This window comes from Lactuca sativa, chromosome 8 (assembly GCF_002870075.4).
Source record: "Lactuca sativa cultivar Salinas chromosome 8, Lsat_Salinas_v11, whole genome shotgun sequence".
Taxonomy (NCBI): domain Eukaryota; kingdom Viridiplantae; phylum Streptophyta; class Magnoliopsida; order Asterales; family Asteraceae; genus Lactuca; species Lactuca sativa.
Window position 1 is genome coordinate 118,758,424 of NC_056630.2, and position 23,617 is coordinate 118,782,040.

Below are 23,617 nucleotides of genomic sequence, written 5' to 3' on the forward strand. Positions count from 1 at the left end.
GGACGAATTCTATGGGGAAGCCCATTAGAAATCGTCCAAGGGTTATTCAAGAAGGGTCCATGGGCTGCTTAGGGCTTAAGCAGTCAGTTTAGGGTTTCCTAGTTCAAAACCCTAATAGCCTACATGTATATAAAGGACCCTTAAGCCCCAAAAACGTGGTGGACTTGTTCCTTAGGGTTTTGACACGTTTTTGGGCAGCCTCCTTCTCTTCTCCTCTTCATCCTTTTGCTCTTGGTGTTTGTGAGCCATTAGAGGAGTGACATTTGTGACTCTAAGCTTTCTAAAGTCATTACAAGGAGAATTGAGATTGTTATTACTACATAACAATCAAGGTAATATCTTAAACCCCATTCTTATGTTAATATGATTGCTTATATGCTAGATTAGGGTTTAAAGTCTTGGATGAGTTGCATGTACAATTAGAGAAACCTAGATCCAAGCATTAGGGTTTGCATGAGCACATAGGATGTTCTTATGGCTAAAACCCATCAGTGGTATCAGAGACTTGATTGGTTTCCATTGTATTGATGCATAGCATGTTCATTCTTGTTGCAAATTTGAAATTTTGGCTTTCTGACTGCTGAACTCGGTGAGTTCCAATGTGGACTCGGCGAGTTGGCCCTTACTCGGCGAGTCCATAGAGGAACTCGGCGAGTTCGGGCGTCAGAAAGAGGCAGTTTCGGGATTTCTTGCTGTTTTGGTCATGGATACTTGCCTTAACTGTTTTGGATCATTAAAATCCGAATTTTAAACATATTTTGAGTGTATCCTTGACTAAACAAAAGATAATTACCAATTGATTAGATAATAACTTCCTTATATGATTAAAGTTAGATTATTTGTATTAATTGGGTAACTTATCTTGCAAGAAATTGATTTTAGGTCAAATTTAGATAATCATTAAATTAATTGTTCAATTTAAATTATTTGCTATTTGATCCTTTGTGTTTTGAAAAGTTTCAAAACTTGCCCTCAAGTTTTGGAATTTAATTTTTTTTATTAAAAGGTTTGATTTTGAAATATTTAAATTCTAAACCCTAATGTTTTGAAATGTTTCAAAACTTGTCCTCAAGTTTTGGAATTTAAAAGTTGAATTAAAAGATTAATTTTGAAATGTTAAATTCTAAAACCCTAGTATTGTTTTGGAAAGTTCAAATTACACCCTTATGGTATTATTAATTAATTAAGGGGTATAATTAAAAGAGATTTAATAAACCCATAGAGTTTTTGGTTTACATTTAATTAAATTAAAAGTATAATTTGTTAAATTAGACCAACTAGTATTTTAAAAGTTTAAAATATACCCTATACTATATATAACATTGAAAGTCTAATATTATATATATGTATGAGTAAAAGTCAGTCTTACCGTTAGTAGGCCTCATTCACGAAGCTGGTCTATAAGGGGTGTTTAAGGAAATTGCCTATAAAATGGCGATTGAATGGGTATCCACTCTTACCCACCGCACTCTTGACTAGTGGAGGGTCGTTAGCCGAATGGGTAGGATAGGACACAAACCTTCCATTAAAAGTATAATGAAGTACAAAAGTAACTAAATGCTTTTACAAAATTCTCAATCTTAGTTACTTTAGGCAAAAGAGAATTGATGCAATTCCATGAAATTACACTTTGTACCCTTGCGAAGACGTTAGTGGAGCGTATGTGGTTAACCGGCACACTAAATGGTTCTAAGCAAAGGTAGCAAAGGGTGACTCAATGTTTGTCATAGTTCGGTGGAGCGTGTGTGGTTAACCGGCACATCGAATAGGTGACTGTAACATTGGGGGCACCATGTTAATTTGCATGGTTATTCACACCCTGTTTTGTGATCCTCGGCATCCCAGTCACAAATCGAGGGGCATATCGAGATTTGAACATGCCATTAAAAGGTTCAATGAATCTCAAAGGATCTAGGAGTTTTCAATACATTTAAAACTTAATCTAATTTTTGTTTTTCATGGTGGAAAATTAGTGAATCGTCATTCACTTACGTTCAAATGTTCTGCAATTTGGGTTACGACATCCCTCTCCCGAGTTGTGGAATATTGTGTTGGGTCCTAGCCTTAGTATCTTATTTGGGTGATTTACTAAGGACTTAATAAATCAACTAACTTGAATTTCGCTCCCGTTTTGTAGATGTCAAAGTTTGACAACTATGGTCTCCCCAAATCCCATGGAACAAGCCTTCCACATGAAGATGATATTCCACGATTCGATGAGGAACAAGAGATCATGCTTCACTTCCTCCTCCTCCTCCTTTTGTTCTCCCCAACCCACAAGTTTGAAGGCTTGAAAAGTTCAAGCTCACTCAATCCCTTTTGGCAAGTAAACATGAAGAAGGAAAGTCAGTGTGTGCACACGTCACACATTGATAGGTTAAGAATGTTGGGATCCATTGTCTGTGAGGAGCTGGCTGTTGATTAGGTTCTTCAGTCGCTTCCTGACTCATATAGTGAGTTCGTAAGAGAGTACTATATGATGAATCACGACGTGACCCTCATCGATTTCACCTATATGCTTATTGCTGCTGAATCAGCAATGATTTGGCACACTGGAAAAGCAAGGTTGATTGGTGGATCTGCCTTCCAGACCTCTATGGATATAGGCAATGGCAACGAAAGGCATGCCATGGTCGAAAAGTTTGATCATAAGAGAAAGGAAAAGTCTGAAGTAGTTCCATGTGCTGTTCTAAAAAAAAGTCAATTTGCTTTTATTGCCAAGAGAAGGGGCATTGGAGACGAAGCTGCCCTATTTACCTAAGAGATCTAAGAGATGGGAGAGTCAAAACATATGGCTCTACTTTAGGTAAAATTCATTAACTAACTCTTTTAAGTTCCTATTCTAGATTCTTAATACATAATGTGATAAGATTGCATTTGATGTTTTGTAGGATCGAAGAAAAGAAGGAAGCTTAAGGGAAGAAGTGAGCTAAATCTAATCGTGAATAAATGGATTTCGATCGCATTGCTTGAAGATTAGAATTTTAAGCTACTACTTGGAGTTAGAATAGATTGCTAAGAAATATGTATTAACATAGTTTTTCAATTGCATTGGAAGGACACATTTTTTCGCAATAAAATAAAATTTGATTTTATATTATTTATTTATCCTTGCAATGGCATGTATGAGAAATTGATGTTTGAATGTTTCTATTATTAGCAATAATGGATTTGATTCTTAATTATGTTATTTGTGGAAATATCGAGAATTCACCAAATAGGGAGAGTTTCTCATCGCCCAAGTTTCAAGTGGATAGAAACTTGGAATCATGCAACGAGTATTGTATGATGAATGAAAACTTTCACATTTGGGAAATTTAGACTAATTCCTTGAAAAAGTGTCAAGTGAAGGGCTAGGAGATCGAGTACACAAAGTTGTGTGTTGATCAAGTCCACCACAAAGATATTCGTCATGATTTACTAAAGGTTTAGTAAATATGATGATACTTATAAGATTGAGTATGATTCTGAATTGATTTAAAGAGTTTAAATCACTAGTAGAACGAATAAGAAGAATCAAGTAGACAGAAAGATAAAAGTTTCTCTATTCTAAGAAGAAGGGAGAGTACCTTTTATTATGTTTGTCTTGATAAATAACTGCACTAACTCTTGAATATTCATTTGTCAAGAAATGTTTCTTGATAAGAGAAACTTATATGTCAAGGAGTCAGTGGGAGTCTTAATGGCCTTGAAAGGTTTCAAGAACAAATCAAGAATAAACCTTATTAATCATCACTAGCACACGACTTGAGGTTTACAACCTATCGTGTTGACGCTATTTTGTTTCTGTTCCATTCCAGTTGAGTTAATTATGCATGTGGGTTCTATGAGTTCTCATTTGAATGCATAAAAGGTAAGCACCTTGATCAATGAAAAGTACATTGATAGGAAAGGGTGAGTTGCTTAACTACTTGGAAGACATGGTGGGCACTCGTGTTACCATAAGGCAAGAAATCAAGATTAAAAGTGTTCGGTCCATATGAGTTTGGATTTGTCGCAAACTTTGGTTTTGACAAATTCACATGGATAGGAACACATACACCATTAAAATCTAAGTGTCATAAGATTCCCTCCTTCATGATAATGACTATGAGGAAATGCTTTCACTAAGAGAGATTTTAAGAAGATAGTGATTGTGAAAATTGTATTCTCAAATTTGATTATGGTTACGGTATCCCTTTCCATAATTCGAATTGTGAGATTTGGCAATTAGTCTGAATTGTTTAGACACACATATGAGCTATCTAAGACAAAGGTGTATAAGGATGAAAAGCTTAGATAAAGGCTTATCGAAGCATCTGGTATTAGAAATTTGAAAGTTTAGTTGTTTTCTGAATACATGTCAAAGCTAGTGGGAGCATAAGTGTTATGCTTATATTATAATAATCATCAAGATAGTGGGAGCATAAAAGTTGTTCTTGTATGATTATTAAGGCAAGTATTGCAAGTTAGCAATATTAATTATAGAAAACAAGAGTCATACTTTGCAAAGTCGTAAGGATTGAATAGTAGTTTTGCTATAATTAAGGGAGAGAATATTATGCTTCATTTCAAATCTAAAGACTTAGGTTGTGGAATGTTAATAAATTTAGTCAAAGGATACATAGTGTGTTCTTAAATTTCGATTATGATTACGAAATTCCTCTTCATAGTTCGAATTGTAAGAACATAGCATATAAAAAATTATGGCAGAAGATTGATAAAGTATCAAATCTTTATGTAAGACATTATGCATCGTGTTCCATACGCTTCGGGTATAGGATCGAGTGCAAATGCTATAATATTTGACCATTCTAAAATTTTCCAAATGTCTAGCGCATTAAGAGGGAAAAAGGACAAGAATCGGTTTTGACTAAGATAATTAAATAACTATCAAAGGACGATCCAAGAGGATTGGTCGCTTGTGAGCAGTTGGAAGCATGGTATTGGATGGATCATATCGACATTATTATGAATAGATAAGATTCTATTAAGAATGAGTTGTCATGTGGTAAGTATGGAAAGGTTTCCACATTGGGAGTTGGATATTGAGAATCTATGTCTAGATTAGAAACTTTTATGCAAAAGGATGTTCAAAGGAATGTACATTGAGTGAGAGACATCACATCTATGGAATTGTCTTGTAACAAGTCTCCGATAGAGAACTTTGTAATTTCATTGGCAATAGTCATTGTGACTTTAGTGCAGTGATATTACGAAAGGATCATTGCATAAAATGTTAGAATCTAACATTTACTATAAATAATTTAATTTTCTTACACTTATGATAAGGATTGGGAGTTGTGAAATGAGTGTAATTGGAATTGTGTTCATTTGATCTATTTCACAAAGTAAGGACCATAGGTTAGCATTGTGTGCATGCTAAGAGCATGGGACAAGTGTAGTTATAATTCAAGTAAGAAGTTGATTACCCGAAACAACAAATAATGAGTAATCGATGTGGTGATCAATAAAAGGTGTTTTATTTATACTCAAAGGTTTGGGGCCATATGGGATTAGTATTATTCTTGCGTTTCACCTTGCATGTTTTGACTTCCTAAATAATTTAATTGGTTAAGAACAGTCAAATTATTTGAACGGGCCATAGTCGTTCATATGTTGGAAGTAGGTATGAATGAAGATTGTCGTGAATTGGTGTGTGGATTGTCTAAAGAGTATTAGACATAAGCAAATGTTTGTTGCAACGTTCATGAGTGCTTATGAATATGATTTGAGCATTGGATTAAACCCACACTCACTTGGATCACTTCATGGATTTTTATCACAAGTGATTAGTGAGACGATAACATCTTATATTCTTGAAACCGAGATGTGTGAGTTGTATCTTGCGAATCAGTTGCACATTGATAATATGTAAATGCACTAGTAACTTGGTGTCATAAAACTTATTATTGTGTGTGATTGGGTGAGTGAGTGCAAGCGAGCATTGAGTCAAAGTTTATCCGTTCCTTTTATCCAAAGTAGGATAAAAGCGATATCTGTGGGCCCCTCGATGATTTAGTGATGGCACCTAAGCGCTTGGCCAAGCCGAGACTAGTTTGATGTGTTCAATTGTAGTCTGTTGTCAGTCGTCATAAATCAGAAATCGGGAAACAACACATAGACATAGAGAATGAGTTAAATCCATGTCTCAGTCTATATGATATCTAGAATGGAGGAATATATGATCCCTTATCTAAAGGACACGCGTATCTGATAAGATCAAAGTTGACAGCGACTTTAGAAAGCTACGATTGCAGATCAGGATCTAAAGTCATACACAAAATAGTTGTTAGACTTATCCAAGTGGGAGATTGTTGGATTAGTGTCTAAGTCCATAACTATTTTGGTATGTACTTGACCCAATGGTGCATGGTCCTTTTGGGTTGCCTTCACCAAAGCAACTTGATAGGATGAATAATGGAGAGAAAGGATTAATTATGATTTATTAATATATTATGAGAATAATATATTAAAGGAGAAATCATATTGTTTAATTAATATTAGTCAAGAATTAATTGGTAGTTAGTTTTGTGACTAAAAGAGATTAATTAAACTTAAGGGACTGGAATTGTAATTATAAGATAATTGCAATTGGGCTATGGATTACCTAGGAATAATAGATTGGACGAATTCTATGGGGAAACCCATTAGAAATCGTCCAAGGGTTATTCAAGAAGGGTCCATGGGCTGCTTGGGAAGTGCTTCGCTATGAAGGACCTCGGAGAAACTGCATATATTATTGGAATAAGGATAATAAGAAATAGGAGTAAGAGACTGATAGGACTCAGTTAGGATACATACATGTATAAGGTACTAAAGCGTTTTAGTATGGAAAATTCTAAGAAAGGAGAGTTACCAATCCAAAGCAATACAAAGCTGAGTAAGACTCAGAGACTCAGTACAGAGACAGAGATAGATGAGATGACCTGAGTACCATATGCTTCTGCAGTCGGCTCAATCATGTATGCTATGACTTGTACTCGCCCTAATGTGGCCTTCGCTTTGAGCATGGTCATTAGTTATCAGGGAAACCCTGGTAGAGCTCATTGGATTGCGGTTAAGAACATTATTAAGTACCTTCGGAGGACCAAGGAATGGTTTCTAGTCCTCGGTGGGAGTGATGACTTAAGGGTGCGAGGGTACAGTGATGCTAGTTTCCAGACGGATCGGGACAACTACCGTTCGCAGTCAGGCTGGGTCTTTACCCTTAACGGAGGAACAGTAACTTGGAAGAGTTCCAAGCAAGAGACCGTAGTTGATTCAACGTGCGAATCAGAGTACATTGCGGCGAGTGAAGCATCAAAAGAGGCAATATGGTTGAAGAACTTTATTGGAGACCTTGGAGTTGTGACATCCATAAAGGAGCCTCTGGAAATTTTATGCGATAATGAATGAGCGGTTGCCTTAACTAAGGAAACGAGGGATCACGGTAGATCTAGGCATATCGACAGAAAGTATCATTTCATTAGACATCGGGTAGAAGAGGGACTCCTCATTGTGAAGAGGGTATCGTCAAAAGAGAACCCAACAGATCCCCTTACGAAGGGACTGAGTAGGGTTAAGCATTTGCAACATGCTATGAGCATTGGGCTGAAGGACGATATTAGTTTAGATTAGATAGGAAACGTGTAATAGATAAATTTGTATTAGACTTTTTGATATAAATAAAGGTGTGTTATTTATGAGTAAAGTTATCATCTTGTGTTGATCATTTATCTATTATTGTTCCAATTTTGCATGTTTTGACTTCCGGAATAATAAGATTATTCAAACGGTCCACAACCGCTCATATGTTGGAAGTAGATATGAAAGAAGACTGTCATGAATTTGTTTGTAGATTGTCTAAAAAGGTTTAGACATAGCAAAGGTTTGCTGCAAAGTTCATGAGTACTTATGAATTAGGATTTGAATATTGGAATAAACCCACGCTTGCTGGTATCACTTCATGGAATTTCATCTCGAGTGATCGCAAGACGATAATTTCCTATAGTCTTAAAACTTAGAGATATGGCTTTTGTTTGCTGGTTGGTTGTGCATTGATGATGTGTAAACGCATCAGTAACTTGATGTTATAAAACGCATTGTTGTATATGATTTAGTCAGTAGATAGTAAGAGCATATGAGTCGAAGTTGATCTGTTCCTTTTATTCTTGGAGAATAAAAGTGATATCTTGGCTAGGGCTGTTCACTATTTGGATAAAACAGAATTGTCCAATTGGACAATTTGGATCGGACTATTTGGTTCGGATATTTGGATTTTTGGATTGGTTTTTTAGCAAAACCGAATTATTATTTTGGATTTTGGATTGGTTTTGGTTTACATTATAAAAACCGAATAGTCCAAAAAAACCGAATTGCAATTTATTATTTTGATCTTTCTAATATATATCTTTAATAATTTATAAATTTACTAAATTATTCTTTTAGTATATAAACAATTTTCATAATTTACAATACTTTAATATCTACTTCTTATAAAAAAATTGTCTATAAAGTAGTAATATATAATATATTTTTCTTGATATTTATTTATAAGTTTTAATTCACAACTAATTAAACAATATTAATAATAAAGTTATATATTTGTTGAAATGTCTTGATTCTTGAAAACCGAATTGTAAAAAACCGATCCAACCGAATTATAATTTGGTTGGATCGGATCGGATTTGAATTTAGTTTGGACTATTTGGATCTACATTTTGAAAACCGAAATTATTTTGGATTCACTTGATCGGATCGGATTAAACCGATCCATTCAAACGAACACCTCTAATCTTGGCCACTCGATGATTTGGTTTGACTTATATGTCGGGCCTGGTCAGAACAAAGTTGATGTGTTCAACTAAGTTGTATGTCGAACAAATCGGAGATCGAGAAACAAAATGCTGAACAATAAGTATGACCATGTTCCATGTGATTTTCAGCATGATATCTAGAACAGAGGATTATATGATCCCTTATCTTAAGGACAGATTATTAATCAGAGTTGACAGTAGCGTATGAGAGCTACGATTGCTAATCGGATCCTGAAGTCATATGTGAGATATAGTTACTAGACTTATCCAAGTGGGAGACTATTGGATTAGTATCTAAGCCCGTAACTATATTTGGTATGTACTTGACCCGGTTGTGCATGGTCCTTTTGGGTTGCCTTCACCAAAGCAATTTGACAAGGTTATTTAAGGAGAAAGAAAGGAAATTATGGTTTATTAATATATTATAGGAATAATATATTAAAGGAGAAATTATATTGTTTAATTAATATTAGTCATAAATTAATTAGGAATTAATTTGGTGTCTAAAAGAAATTAATTAGACGAAGGGGTATAAACTGTCAAAAGTGTGATAGTTGAGTTTTGGGCTAAGGAACCTTATGGATTAAAGGGGTGAACGAAATCTGATGGGGATCCATCATATTTCCGTCCACAAGCCCTATTCTAGAAGGCTCCATGGATTACTTGGTGATTAAGTTGTCCATTAGGGTTAAGGATGAAAACCTAGTAGCATACAAGTATATAAAGACCCTTAAACACCTGAAATCGGCGATCCTTGTTCCAAGAGAAACCCTAGGCCGATTTCTAGTGCTATTCCTCCCCTCTCCTAAAATCCTTCTTGCTTGTGGTGTTTGTAAGCCATTAGAGGAGTTACACTTGTGACTCTAAGCTCAAGTACAAGAAGATTCAAGGATTCTAAGCAAATTTGAAAGAGGTAAACACTTGGATATGTTCTTATGTTGTTAATTTCAAATTATACATAGTAGATCTCGGGTTACAAGTCTTGAATTCAAAGCATGTACAATAGAGAAACCTAGATCCAAGCATTAGGGTTTGTAAGAGCACATAGGATTGTTCTTATGCATAAAACCCATCAATTGGGATGAACATTTACCTTTGGTAAAATTTCCTACAATAATAGTTTCCACTCGAGCATAAAGATGGCACCTTATCAAGCTTTGTACGGACAGAAGTGTCGTACGCCGTCTTGTTGGCTTGAAGCTGGGGAAAAGCAGTTTATGGGACCTGAGATGGTCCATCAAACCGCTGAAAAGCTAAAAATAATCACGGAAAGAATGTTAGCCGCTCAGGATCGTCAAAAGAGCTATGCTGACAAAAAGCAAAGACCGATGACTTTTGAAGTTGGAGATTCGGTTTTGCTTAAAGTCTCACCGTGGAAGGGACTTATAAGATTTGGTAAAAGGGGAAAGTTGAGTCCAAGGTTTATTGGGCCGTTTAAAATTATTCAGAGGGTTGGGAACCAAGCTTACAAGCTCAAATTACCCGAAGAACTAGATGGTATTCATAACACTTTTCATGTGTGTTATTTGAGGAAATTCACGGGAGAAGTTCCTGACAAAATTCCAATTTTTGAATTAAGATTGGATGAAAACAAGAGGTTAATTGAAGAACCAGAGGGAATCGTTGACCGTAAGACTAAGAAGTTGCGACGCAAGATGGTCGAATTAGTGCTTGTCCGTTGGAAACATACGAATGGGCCAAATCTCACCTGGGAATCGGAGAGTGACATGTTGAGTCACTATCCACATTTGTTTGTTGATGTGTGATTCCGGGGACAGAATCATCCTAAGGGGAGAGAATTGTAACGCCCGCGTTTACAGGCTAGGCATTATTGGTGATGTAATAGTCTAGGTTAACCTTTGTAACTCATTTTGAAGTAATAAAGAGTAATTATGTGACTATTATGTGTATTATGTGTTTATTGCTTAATTGTGTGATTTAATTAAATCAAGAATAAAAATGAACGTCAAAAAATAAATATTGGAGGAAGCCTATATCTAAGGATAATGTTTTAGTGGTTGAAGCAAGGATTCCGTAGATATAAAGAACGCTGAAATCCGAGTTATAACGAAGAAGTTATGACCTGTCGAAGTTTCACGACCGAACCGGCACGACGCTGAATGACATAAAATATGAATTTACGATAGAGCAATATCTAGCCTTAGTGATCTAAATGAAAGTTGTAGAGTTTGTTAAACCGAGAGCATGCATAAAAAGAACGTCCAAATCTGACTTCGTATGAGGAAGTTATGATTTTTCTAAGTTTCGACTTAGCGGTATGCAACCCGAATACTCGATTTGAGATCGAGCGGTTTTTAGCCGAAACAATCTAAACGAGAATCGAAGATCTCGTCGATAGTAGTCCAACGGTAAAAAGACATACGAAAATGGGCGTCGGATGAAGAAGTTATGAATTTATAACGGAGTTTTCCTGTCCCAGTCTACTAAAATAATATAATAAAAATAAATTCAAAATTACCCGACGGAGTATAAACGAAAGTTGTAGAGCATAGTCTCACCTACGCGTGGATATAAAGAATGTCGAAAACAGATCTCGTATTGAGGAAGATATGAATTTCGGAAGTTTTTAAATAATTTATATATATATATATATATATATATATATATATATATATATATATATATATATATATATATATATATATATATATATATTACAAATTTGGATCTTATCCGAAGGGGGGGGGGGGGGGGGGGGGAGTCACCGGCCTGATCCGAACTACGCCCAACATAATTTTGGGTTATGCCCTGCGTAAATCGGGGTTTCATCCCCTATAAATAGAAGTCGATGGCAGCCGAGTTCTTTGCTCACATTCTTCTTTTCTCTCTCATTTTTGCATCGTTTTGCGTGCAAGTTATACCCCGAAGTCCCGGTATCATTCCCGAGACCCGAAGCAAGTCCCGAAGCCCCAAAGATCCTGCGAAGTAAAATTCCCGAGCCGAAGCTCTGCCCGCGTGAAGCCTGGTTTTGGAGAAAACATCCCGGTTTCGTCGCAAAAGATTATTTCAAGAGACGAGGTGTTGTCCGATCATCCTCTAATCAAGTGAGTGTGTAGTTACTTTCTTCTAATACATAAATACGAAGTATTTACTATGAAATATGTGATACGTGTTTATATATTGTTGTTTATTTGAAGTGAGCGTATTTTCCTTTCTTCTATCACTTAGATACAAAGTATTCTCTATAAAAATATGTGCTATGTGTAGATGTGTTATTTGTTTAATTGAGATGATGTTGAATGAATGTTTTATACATGTTTATAATGATTTAAAATGTATATATGTTTATATAATCTACAAATGTGTTGAGTATAACATGGGTAGATGAATTAAGTTGCTGTGTGATAAAAATGATGAGAGGTCTCTTCGTTTATGACTTAGTCATCTAGCGGAGTTTAGATGACGACCACATAGTTTTCTAGACAATCATGTGGAACGCTAGCAGGCTCGCCACCTGTAGGTGTTAATGAACTTGGGTGTTTATTCTCTATAGTCCATCCCCCTAATGGTTGCCTTATTTGACATATATTGCTGGGAAACCACCGAAGCATGTGTTGTCGCCCCGATGAAATATTCTTAGACTAGGTCCCTTGTGTTAGGTTTTTAGGGACGTAAAGTGAGAATAACAGGAATGGGTAATTGGGTTATTGTTGGTTGATGAAATTAAATTAATTATTTATTGTGGGTTGAAAACCCTATATGCTCACCAGGCTCCCAAGCCTGACCCACTCAGTTTTCTTTGTATTACAGGTAGTGGCGCCAGAGCATAAGTCGGATGACTTGTCAAGTTATTTTTGGATTATAGACCTGTTGTTATATTCAACTGTTGTAAGGTCTGTATTGTAATGTTTATGCTTTCGGTCTGTTTATAGGAACATGACATCCGGAGTTTTGTTATACAATGAAAATACATTTCTTCTTTAAAGAAATGTTTTGGTAAATCTTATTTTATCATATTTCTTTTTGAGAACAAATTCCGCAACTCTTTTAATCAAAGGATTACTCTGAAATTATTTTAAAAACATAAATTAAACCGGTATTTTCTGGCCGTGATTTTGGGGATGTCACAGTGATTCGATGCAGTGCTGGGAATTCATTAATACGAAGTCCCCAGAGTTTGACGGGATCCAAGATCCGATTATGTCCATGAGGTGGATTACAGATGTTGAGGGATGTTTTTATACCTGCTCCTGTCTAGATGATCTGAGGGTTCGGTTTGCACTGAACCTACTTCGTCTAGGGGCGAAGGATTGGTGGATGTTTGTGACCACCAACTATAGACCTGTAGAATGGGTTGCGGTGACATGGGAGCGATTTGTGGAGATATTTCAAGAGGAGTATGTGACCTCGCTGGAAAGGGAACAGCTTGCGCAGGAGTACTTGACGATCCGACAGATGGCCGAGTAAGTAACTGAGATCACCAGGATGTTTCACGAGAGGGCTTTATTCTGTCCTGAGTATGCATCCACTGAGCAAGCACGGATGACCCGATACATGAGTATGCTCAGGAGTGACATCAGAGAGTTCGTGACAAACACCCAGTACAGATCATTGGATGAGCTTTAGTCCAATACTAGGAGATGGGAGATTGAGCTAGAGATTCAGATGAGAGAGTCTGAGGTGGAGGTACAGAGGAAGGAAAGGAGGCCAGTCTAGTCGCATCCAGTGGCTAAGCTGGTAAAGCTCGCCGATTCTAGGTCAGGAAATCAGAGGATCCGCACTTGGAGAAAGTGTGGTAAGGGTCATAAAGGTCCCCATTGGTTAAGGACAATATGCTACATGTGTGGAAAGGAGGGGCACTTCGCGAAGGAGTGTCTGGAGGGAGCTGAGATGCAAAAGGAGGAGAACGGAGTTGAAAAAGACGCAAAAACGATATTGTTGGATATATTGACATCTCTTGAGTGTTTTGACCATATCTAATGACTCGTAACTCTAATTAAGGAGATTCAAAATGTTCTGAAAACTAGACAAAATTTCGGACAACTTTTGTATTTGGCCCAAATTCAGATTCCACTTTCCATGCCGTGGAAAAAGGCATTTCCATGCCATGGTGGTTCAAACAATCCTGAAATCTCCCTGTCTCGGTATATGTGTCCGTGTGCAGCAAGGAAACTCATTTCCACATTGCGGCAAAGCAGTTTCCATCTTGTGGAGGTGTAAAATCTATAAATTACGGGTTTTACAGTCCTAATTTGGATGCCAATTTCCACCAACTTGGGGAGCAAGTAATTAGTCAATTTCAGACGTCTTTGAAGGCTGAAGAAAGCCATTGAAGTGTGGATTTGAAGATCACGACAGGAATTAATTTATTTGTTTCAATTTGTTTTATATCATGTATTGCAATATCGAATTTGTTAATTTCTGTTTTCTAGTCATGATTCAAGGATAAAAACCTCATTAGTTTCACTAGATGTAGATGAACCCTAGTTAATATGCTTTGAATTTGTTAGTTGGATTATGTGAGTTGGATTTATGCTTGTGATCGGTTGATTATTTATATTTCATGTTAACCTTATGATTTTTATTACCTACTTGTGATTTATGTGTAGTTTAGATGAGCAATCTAGTTAGATTCGCTTGATTCTTAAGTTTTTATGATCATTAAATTGTTAAGACTAGAGATTTATCCAATCCTACGGGTAGGTAATGGTAATCGATAATTTTATTTGTGTTAGAGTATAATACTTATCTATGCTATGTTAATATGTTTGATTCATTGTCATGACCATTGATAAGAATCGTTAGATCATATCGTTCATAGTTGAATTTAAGTATATGGTTTATTGTTCACTAATTGCATGATCATTAGAATTAGATGTTCATTAATCATTAGAACTAGGAAATCCAACCAAGATAACTAGTCATAAATTCGATAACCAACTCATTAATCTATTGCAAGTTGAAGAATTAAACATAGAAATCTAGGGGGATTCGAATTCTAGTGGAAGTACTTCAAATATATTGATTTAAAATCACGTTCTTTGCTTTTGTTTTTGTTTGTTTAATTGTTTGAATTTGATAATTTAAGTTTATCAAAAAAAAAAAAAACTCTTATTTATAGTATTTCCTTATTTATAGTATTTCCTTTGGTTTAGTTATTTGCTTATTAATTTGACTCAAAACCATACCCGTTCCCCGAAAGTTCGATATTATTTCTTACCTTAGACTATATTACTTTATGACTAGGTACACTGCCTATTTGTGTTTTAAAACTTGTTAAGATTTGATAAGATTTTATAAATTTAAAACTGGTGGTATAAAAATAACACATTAATGACTAATTCTGGAGTATCTTTGCATTTGGATTTAAGCTGAAACTAATATAGTAAAAAAAACAATGGACCATGTGCACATGTCCACATTACCCTTGCTCATCATCGGCCATGATGTTGATTCATCAAATAACATCAATGCGTCTATATAATATTTTTTGAAATATCTATTAAAGTCATATTATTTTATCCCAATTTACAAAAAACTTCCAAAATAAAATTTATTTATGAAAAAACATGAATTACCGGTAGAAGTGACGATTTGACCAATTTTTCTCGGTTTATCAATTTCATTGCTGACCTACATGTCTAGTCATTAAATAAGCTGGGAAAATCTTCATTAAAGTCTCATTATTTTATCTTAATTTACGAATAAGTATCAAACTAAAATTTGTTTGTGTCGGTAAAACTAATGATTTGACTATTTTCTTCATGTAACACATATTTTATTGGTTTCATTGCTGACTTGGACGTAGTCACGGATGCAGAAAAAAATACGAGGGTTGCATAAGTTTTTTTTAAATGTGTACTACTAAAAAATCTCTTTTTCATCACAAAATCTGTCACTAAAAGGGTTAAACAGACATGTTTAAATTAAATTTACATTTATTGCGATTTAATTTGAAGAATTTCCAACAAATTTATGATGGATTTGGGAAGTGATTGTGACACATTTTGATGAATTTACATTAAATTTTGCATTTTATGATAAAATTTGAGGGGTTGTCTGTGCCACCCCAGGACACCATGTAAATCCGCCCCTAGACGCCTAGTCATTAAATGAGCTGATGGGATGATATGATGGGTCGTATAATGCTATATTTACTATAAAATTTGATATTCATCTCATCAACTTATTTAATGACCAAGAGTTCAGGTCAACAATGAAACTAGTAAAATATGTGTCATCGAAAAAAAATGACAGTAAATGAGTTGATGGGATTAATACGTTGGGTTACATAGAATAAGATAGAAAATGTGTAGTTTCTTATAAACTTCAAAAGTAATGAACTTGGTGCTATTTTATATAATTATTGTGATTTTTGATGTATGCATTTTACATTTAAAAAAATATAGAATGCATCATAACATCTCTTTAGTAGACGTAGCATTATATATATATATATATATATATATATATATATATATATATATATATATATATATATATATATATATATATATATATATATATATATATATATATATATCTTCGTATGCTGATAAAATAATAACTTTTTTGCCATATATCATTATATTATGCCTTCTAATTAATGTCATGTCATTTGTCAGCCTATTAATTCTCCATTTTAAATCTTAAATTTTAAATTTTCCATTTTAGTTTTACTAAATTAATAACGTTAGAATAAAAAATTAAATTAAATTAATATAGATTATAAGGTGATATAATTTTACGTATTTATTTTAATCAACGACTATAATTTTATATGACTAAAAAATATCTCTTAATTAATAATTTACTTAAAATAAATAATTAATAATTTTGAGTTTTTTACTATAAAAGTTTAGAGGGTGTTTGACATTACTTTTTGAAGCAAAAAGTCTTTTTTGTAAATTGATTTTTTCTAAAAGACGATTTTCCAAAAATTTTTGTTTAAAAAGTGTTTGAGATTTTTTTTTTGCTTTTTCAGCTCAAATCTTCAAAAAGTCAAAAAGTCACATAAGTATGACTTTTGAAAATGCTACTTTTTGTGCTTTGCTAAAAGTTTGTTTTAAAAGTCCTTTTCCAATAACCAAATAATTTCTGGACTTTTCTAACATTTTGGAAATGTTAAAAATCAAAAAGTTGATTTAAAAGGAAAAACAAACACCCTATTAATTAGTTTTGTAGCCGTGGTTCCACACGGGTTATAAACTAATATATCTTAGTTGCTCATTGAATGACTAGATGTCCAGTTTAACAATAAAACTCGTAAAATGTTTATTAGAAGGAGAAAAATGTCAAATTATCACCATTACCTGTAATTTATGGTTTTTAGTAAATAGATTAGATTGTAGTTTGTGATTTATTCGCAAATTATGGTAAAATAATGAAACTTTAAGGAAGATTTGCCTTGCTTATTTAATAACTTGCGTTACGGTTAGCAATAAAACCTGTAAACATGGAAAAATATACAGATTGTCATTTTTGCTAGTAATTCATATTTTTTTCACAATCAAGTTTTTGTTTGAATTTTTTTTTTGGAAAATTAAAGTAAAATAATAAGATTTTAATAGAGATTTCCCTAATATTTTTTAACATCTATCTTATTTATTAATGTTGTCTATGATCTGTCGTGCCAAACTAATATGTAAAGACGTCCATTTTTACAAAGATGGTTAAAGAGGATGATGTTTACTTAAGAAATGTTAAAGTGTGTATTTTTGAAAGATTATTTGAAATTGATATTTACGTAAATGTGCTCATGAGATGTTTATACTTTGGAGTGTGTAAATTACTAAATTTAGAGTGTTTTGAAAAAAGGTTATTGTATAATTCAATAATTCATAATTACTTCGACTAGGTTTATTATCAGTTAAAAAAAAATATAAGATTCAAATATATAATATATAATATATAATATATAATATTTAAATACAATTTAAAGCAAAAACACTAGTCGATGTAAGAAGCATCACGAAGAAATCTGCCCATGAAAGCAGCACATGAAGTTTCGCCTGCTTAAACGCGGTCTCCCCTAAAAGAACAACAAAATAATAATTAATAATTCGTAAAATGTATATTTTTATTTATATTTTTTACTTTTATTATCATCAATTTATATTTTTGTAAGAAAAAAAGTTTAATCATTTTTAATTAAACGAATTTGTAAACTTACTGTGTTGGATTCAAAAAGTCTCGTATCTCCCGGCTTCGAATTCCTTTTTTCGGTAGCTTCCTCTAATTCCGTCCAAATATGAGCTCCAATAACACCCGAAGACACCGCTATAGATTTCTGACTATAGCTCGAACTTCTACTTCTCTCCGATCTCTTGGATTCTTCAAAAACTTGCTGTTGCGAATCACCATCATCTGTAGTACCTCCATACATTCTCGAGTCTTCCGGGATCACCGCTTCACGAACACCTCCTCCATGACCTAAATACTGCATCTTATCACCATCGTTTCCAAGCAACGAGTTCTGAAAATCTATCGAGAAGCACGTTTCGCTAAGCTGAAAGCTCTGGTTTGCAATATCTTGATCATTAGACAACATGTTCGATTGATTTTGATCATGTGGTTGATGAAGATCCAAACCTCTTGTTAGCAACTCGATTAGCTCATCTCGTTGCTGGTTACCCTTCGCGGAAGATTGCACCGCAGGTTGCAGGGATCCTTTATTGGTAAGAACACACGAAAGATGAGCATCAAATTCGCATAAATTACAGTGATACATCCACCCACTGTAACTCGGTTTATCGCACAGATCACACTGGAAATCATAAACAGGCTTGAATTCGATATTAAGCGAGTGACGATGCAAAGGGGTTTTCATAGACAAAGGAGCGGCTAAGCATAAGGTATGGTAGTAATTGATACATTTGGAACACCGATAGTAAAACCCCTTGATCGGATTTTCGCAAGCTTTGCATTTAATCGGAAGTTTGGAAGTAGTAGGGAAGGTTTCAAGGGTGAGATTATGATTCGAGTCAGAAGGGTGGGTGACATTTTCGGGCATGTTGAAGCAGGTTTGATGAAGGTAAAAACCACATAGTTTGCACTTGTAGTAGAATCTTCCCTGCGATATGGTCTGCCGGCAGCCGGAGCAAGATGCGTGGCCGTGTGGCTGTAGTTTGGTGTAATCTAAGAAATGATCATGGCTAAAATGGTGGTACCGGAGCTCGTCCTTCTTGGACGCCATTTTTAATGGTTTACTGAAGAATTTAGTTTCAGGGGAAGGGACGAATATTGCTATGATGGAGTTTATTAACGATTTTGGGGATTGAGGGATTCGTTTTTAGGGTTTAAATGAAAATGACGTGACGAGGGGATTTGAAGTTTGATGCATAAGACGTACATCCGGCGAAATCCTATGAGCTTTTGATGGGGAATGTAATCATGGAAAGTCCGCCTTTTTTATAGGTAAAAAGTATATACTTTGAGCATTTGTGGTGGGACGGCTCATATGGCCTATGAACCAATTGGCTTTTAGTTTCTAACGACAAACGCAAGAGAAAATGACACAACCCTAACTTTCAATTTATGATAATCACAAAGCTCATGAGCAAAAACTCTATACAAGATTTTTGTTTTATTAAACTACACAAATGATCCACTCAAAATTATCACTATAATAAAAACAAGTTTGAATTAATACAAGAAGTCTAAATTTTTTTATTTTGTTGAGTTTTTGGTTCAATACACTTTAAACACTCTTCAAATAATGGATTTATCCATTTCTATTTGTTTTTTCCTTTTCTTTTTTATTTTTATTTTCCTATTACTTTATTATTTAATTACAAAGGGTCTCTCTCTCTCTCTCTCTCTCTCTCTCTCTCTCTCTCTCTCTCTCTCTCTCTCTCTCTCTCTCTCTCTCTCTCAAAATCTTCAATCCTTTTTTCTCTTTTATCTCAAAGAACTTCACTCCCTTTTTCTTGAAATGGGTATAAGCAAAAAATAAACTGAATTCATCGGTTTCATCACCGGAGAAGCATCCTGAGTTTCATCTCTCTTTCTCTCTCTCTCTCTCTCTCTCTCTCTCTCTCTCTCTCTCTCTCTCCAATCCTTTTTTCCCTTTTGTCTCAAAGAACTTCACTATTTTCCCCTTTTCCTTGAGATGGGTATAAGCAAAAATGAACTGTTCATCAGTTTCATCACCGGAGAAGCATCCGACAAGTACCAACGAGAGAAGAGGAAGACAATCAAAGGTGACCACTTGCAGTGGGAGATGGCGACGTTAGGGGTAAGTAGAACAACATCGATTGACCAGTGTTTTTCATGAATCGATTCATATGAGAATCGATTGGTTCTTGAAATCGATTGGTTTAAATATGGGAGGGAAGTGCTTCCGAGGCATTGCCGATTCCGAAATTTAAAAGGTTGTAGAGAGTGACGATTTGAGAATCGAGATTGTTAGGATTGCTTCGAGTAATGCTAAAGTTCTTTTAGCATCAGAATCTTCCTTCGCTAACCTTCTGTCACCCCCAGTATAAACCCTAGACACACACAGGTAGAGTGCTAATTTCTACAAATTTGGTCTCAAATTTTGGCCCTATTATCCCCGATTTCATTCCAGTTACCTATAATTTGGTCACGTGTTGGAGGTTGTCAAAGACCTAAGAGCCGACACAAATGAAGAAGATGACGGTTCCTGCGATTTATCGGTGATTTGGGTGAGGGTTAGCATCGCAAGAAGTTTTGGTGGCAATAGGTGGAGTGGCGGTGCGATTTACCTGAAGAACCTTCTTCATCTTACCTGTAATTCATCATTCTTCATCTTACCGACAAGATGGTGGCTTCAGATCGAATAGGGTAGGTGATTCAGACGGTGAAGGAGGGAGGATCGAGGTATCATTAATGGTGGGTTGTGTGGTGGGTGACAAAGTAGTGATGGTGATGGAATCTGGCAAAGTGGCGGTGGCTCTCAGGTCATTATTCTCCGGCGACGCAAGAGAAACATAGAGAAAACGATTGAAGCATTTATCGAAAATCTTAAACCTCTTGATACTAGGTTAATGCCTCTAACTCTACATATGTAGAAATTAAAATATGGAGGCGTAAATTGATGTATAATAATGGATTTTAGGCTAGAAACTACGCCCTTCTTGTTCGAGAGAGAGAGAGAGAGAGAGAGAGAGAGAGAGAGAAAGAGAGAGAGAGAGATTTTTATTTTTCTTTTAATTATAATTTTTTTTATTAATGAATCTCAATTATCATCGTACAACGAATGAGAAGACAAACGGGTAACAACTTGTGCCGCAAAGCCTTTTTGTATTATAAAACCAATTCTTTTGAAGACTACATCCATAGATCTAGGGGATATAACATTGCTATGCATGATCCATTGTACTCTATTAAGAAGTTTTACCGCATCTGGCGCAAGGAAATCAAATGTATCAAATGCAAATGGTATGAACACATGTTTGTTTTTTCATGCATGATTTTTCATGTTTGGTGACCTTGCATGTTGTGACATCCTCAATTTCACGGCCAGAAAAGACCGATTTGTTTATGCTTTATTTGAAAATCATAGTATATTTTTAAATAAATATATTACGGAATTTTTTCCCATAAAACATGATAAATATATTATCAAAGCATTTCCGAAGAAATATATTTTGTTTATATTAAAACTTTAGGATGTTATCGTCAATACAGAAACATAAGCATAAACAGACTTTACATTAATTTACACTAGTGATTTAAATATCCTTTAATCTCTCAATGTAATATAGCTTCATATCGATACCTGTGATACAAATATATTGAATGGGTGAGGTTGGGAAACCTGGTGAATACATAGGGATTTCAATCGCACAATGTTATATCATATATATATATATATATATATATATATATATATTATAGAAATCACAAAATATACAATTTCACCATATATAAGCAACTTTACCCCACCCCGTCGATCCTCACAACGACACGAGCTATACTCTCGGATCTAAAATTAACCTCTTTACCTAATCCATACTACCGGATCTAAAACTAACCTCTTTACCTCATCCATGCTCCCGGATCTAAAACTGACCTCTTTATCTGATCCATACTCTTGGATCTAAAACTAACCTTTTTACCTGATCCACACTCCCGGATCGGGTATGTCTGATCCATACTCACGGATCAATAACTGTGCCCAATCCATACTCTCGGACTAGGGATAATTAACTATGTCTTAATCCATACTCCTGGATTAATAACAAATAACTATGTCCGATCCATACTCTCAGACTAAAGACAACTGACTAAGTCTAATCCATACTCTCAGATCAATGACAAGTTTTAAAGTTATTCCATCCATGTATATCTCACGCTTACTTACCAGGAGATACTACCCAATATCCCTCTTAATATATTTAGGTCTACTCTGTACCCTAAATCATCATATATTTATCAGGTATGCTCTTAACATGTATTTCAGGCAATATCAAATATTTCACACATAAATATATAATTTAATACTTTAATCAATACTTGTATTAAAATGATGTTCATGAAAGGGACTATGCACTCACGTTAGTAGCGCGATTGGATAGAATCTTACTAGAGACGGTCAACGGTTCGTGATCGTCGGGATCGGGAAGGGAAACGCCTTCAGCAAACGAGAGAGAGGAAAGAAATTTAGGTGTAAGGAATGAAACGGTGGAATTTGCTATTTATAGGTTGATTTTTGGCCTATCACGTCGTGAGAATTCATTACTCACATCATAAGCAATGGCTGCATCACCTTAGGATGATTATGTCCCGGAATCATCAACAAAAAAGGGCTTGTATAATGACTCCACAAGTTATCTCTTCATCTTAGGTAATATTTGTAACTTCTATGTTCCTTTGAATGAGTATCTAACTCTTGGACTTCTTGGTCGTAGGCGGTGCTCAATCTTGCACCTGCTCTTTATCCTATGATGGAATTTCAATCGTAACCTTTGAGTTACAAAATCGATCCTTATTAGAGACTCCTTCGTCTTTAAACAGACTAATCTTAAGAGAAGTTCTTTACTTCGATTATCATAACAAACCGATGGGTAATGTTCTAATGACCTCTCATCGTATGATGCAACGCTTAGACTCAGGTCTTTTAAAGTTAAATTCAAAAATGGAATATACCTTCCTTCATGTTATAATGTGATATAATCACTTTCTAGCATGTAGCACTTCTAACTACAAGCTTCTTTCTTTAACAACGATCGCGATACTTCTATTGATCACTTTGATTATCTTTCACTTCAATCTCCTAGCTTAAGCCAGATGCTACATCGATCTTGGTTTTCTAAACCACGTAACATACTCGTCTTAGTCAGACTCAATTTGATATGACCACTGGGGTCGGAATAACAATCATCTTCTTAGTCATTACCGAAACGATGGTAACGATATACATAAAATAAACAAAATCAATTACTAGCTCCTTGGTAACCTTGTGACTTTCCCTGATCCAAGTGCGAGTCATGTGCTTCTGGTAGTATAGGCCTCTACTACCATTCGTACCTACGCATACTCGTCCTAAGTATTGTGTCGCAGTTTTCCAAGTCACCATACAAGAAAATCATATACAATTTTAACACATCGGATAACATAATTAAGGTTTATATTATTTCTTGAAATGATAACAAAGATGTTCAAGTTTAACCTACACTATGCCTCTAATAGGCTAAACCACCGGATACTATATGCATGGCTACTTCATATCTTGATCTTAGGATATAAAGTCCTCACTCCTGATTCCTTTCATTATCACCTGCTTCGTCGAGGATCATTTGGAATGCTCCTGCCTTCGGTTTTGGTGGCATATTTGGCTTTATAGCCCCATCCCTATTCGGGCAGTCTTGCTTGAAGTGTCCTTCTTCACCAAACTTAAAGCATACTTCTCTCTG

At 35.0% G+C, this 23,617-nt stretch overlaps 1 protein-coding gene across 1 annotated transcript; it reads right to left on the bottom strand.

The window, feature by feature from the left end:
- Positions 1-17,618: 17,618 nt before the first annotated feature.
- On the bottom strand, positions 17,619-19,027 carry LOC111899203 (uncharacterized). The gene is made up of 2 exons (XM_023895073.3): positions 17,911-19,027; positions 17,619-17,769 (listed from the first exon to the last, which is right to left on the bottom strand). The coding sequence occupies exons 1-2, from the start codon at positions 18,931-18,933 to the stop codon at positions 17,707-17,709; spliced, it is 1,086 nt and encodes a 361-aa protein (XP_023750841.1). The 5' UTR covers positions 18,934-19,027; the 3' UTR covers positions 17,619-17,706.
- Between the last annotated feature and the right edge of the window lie 4,590 nt (positions 19,028-23,617).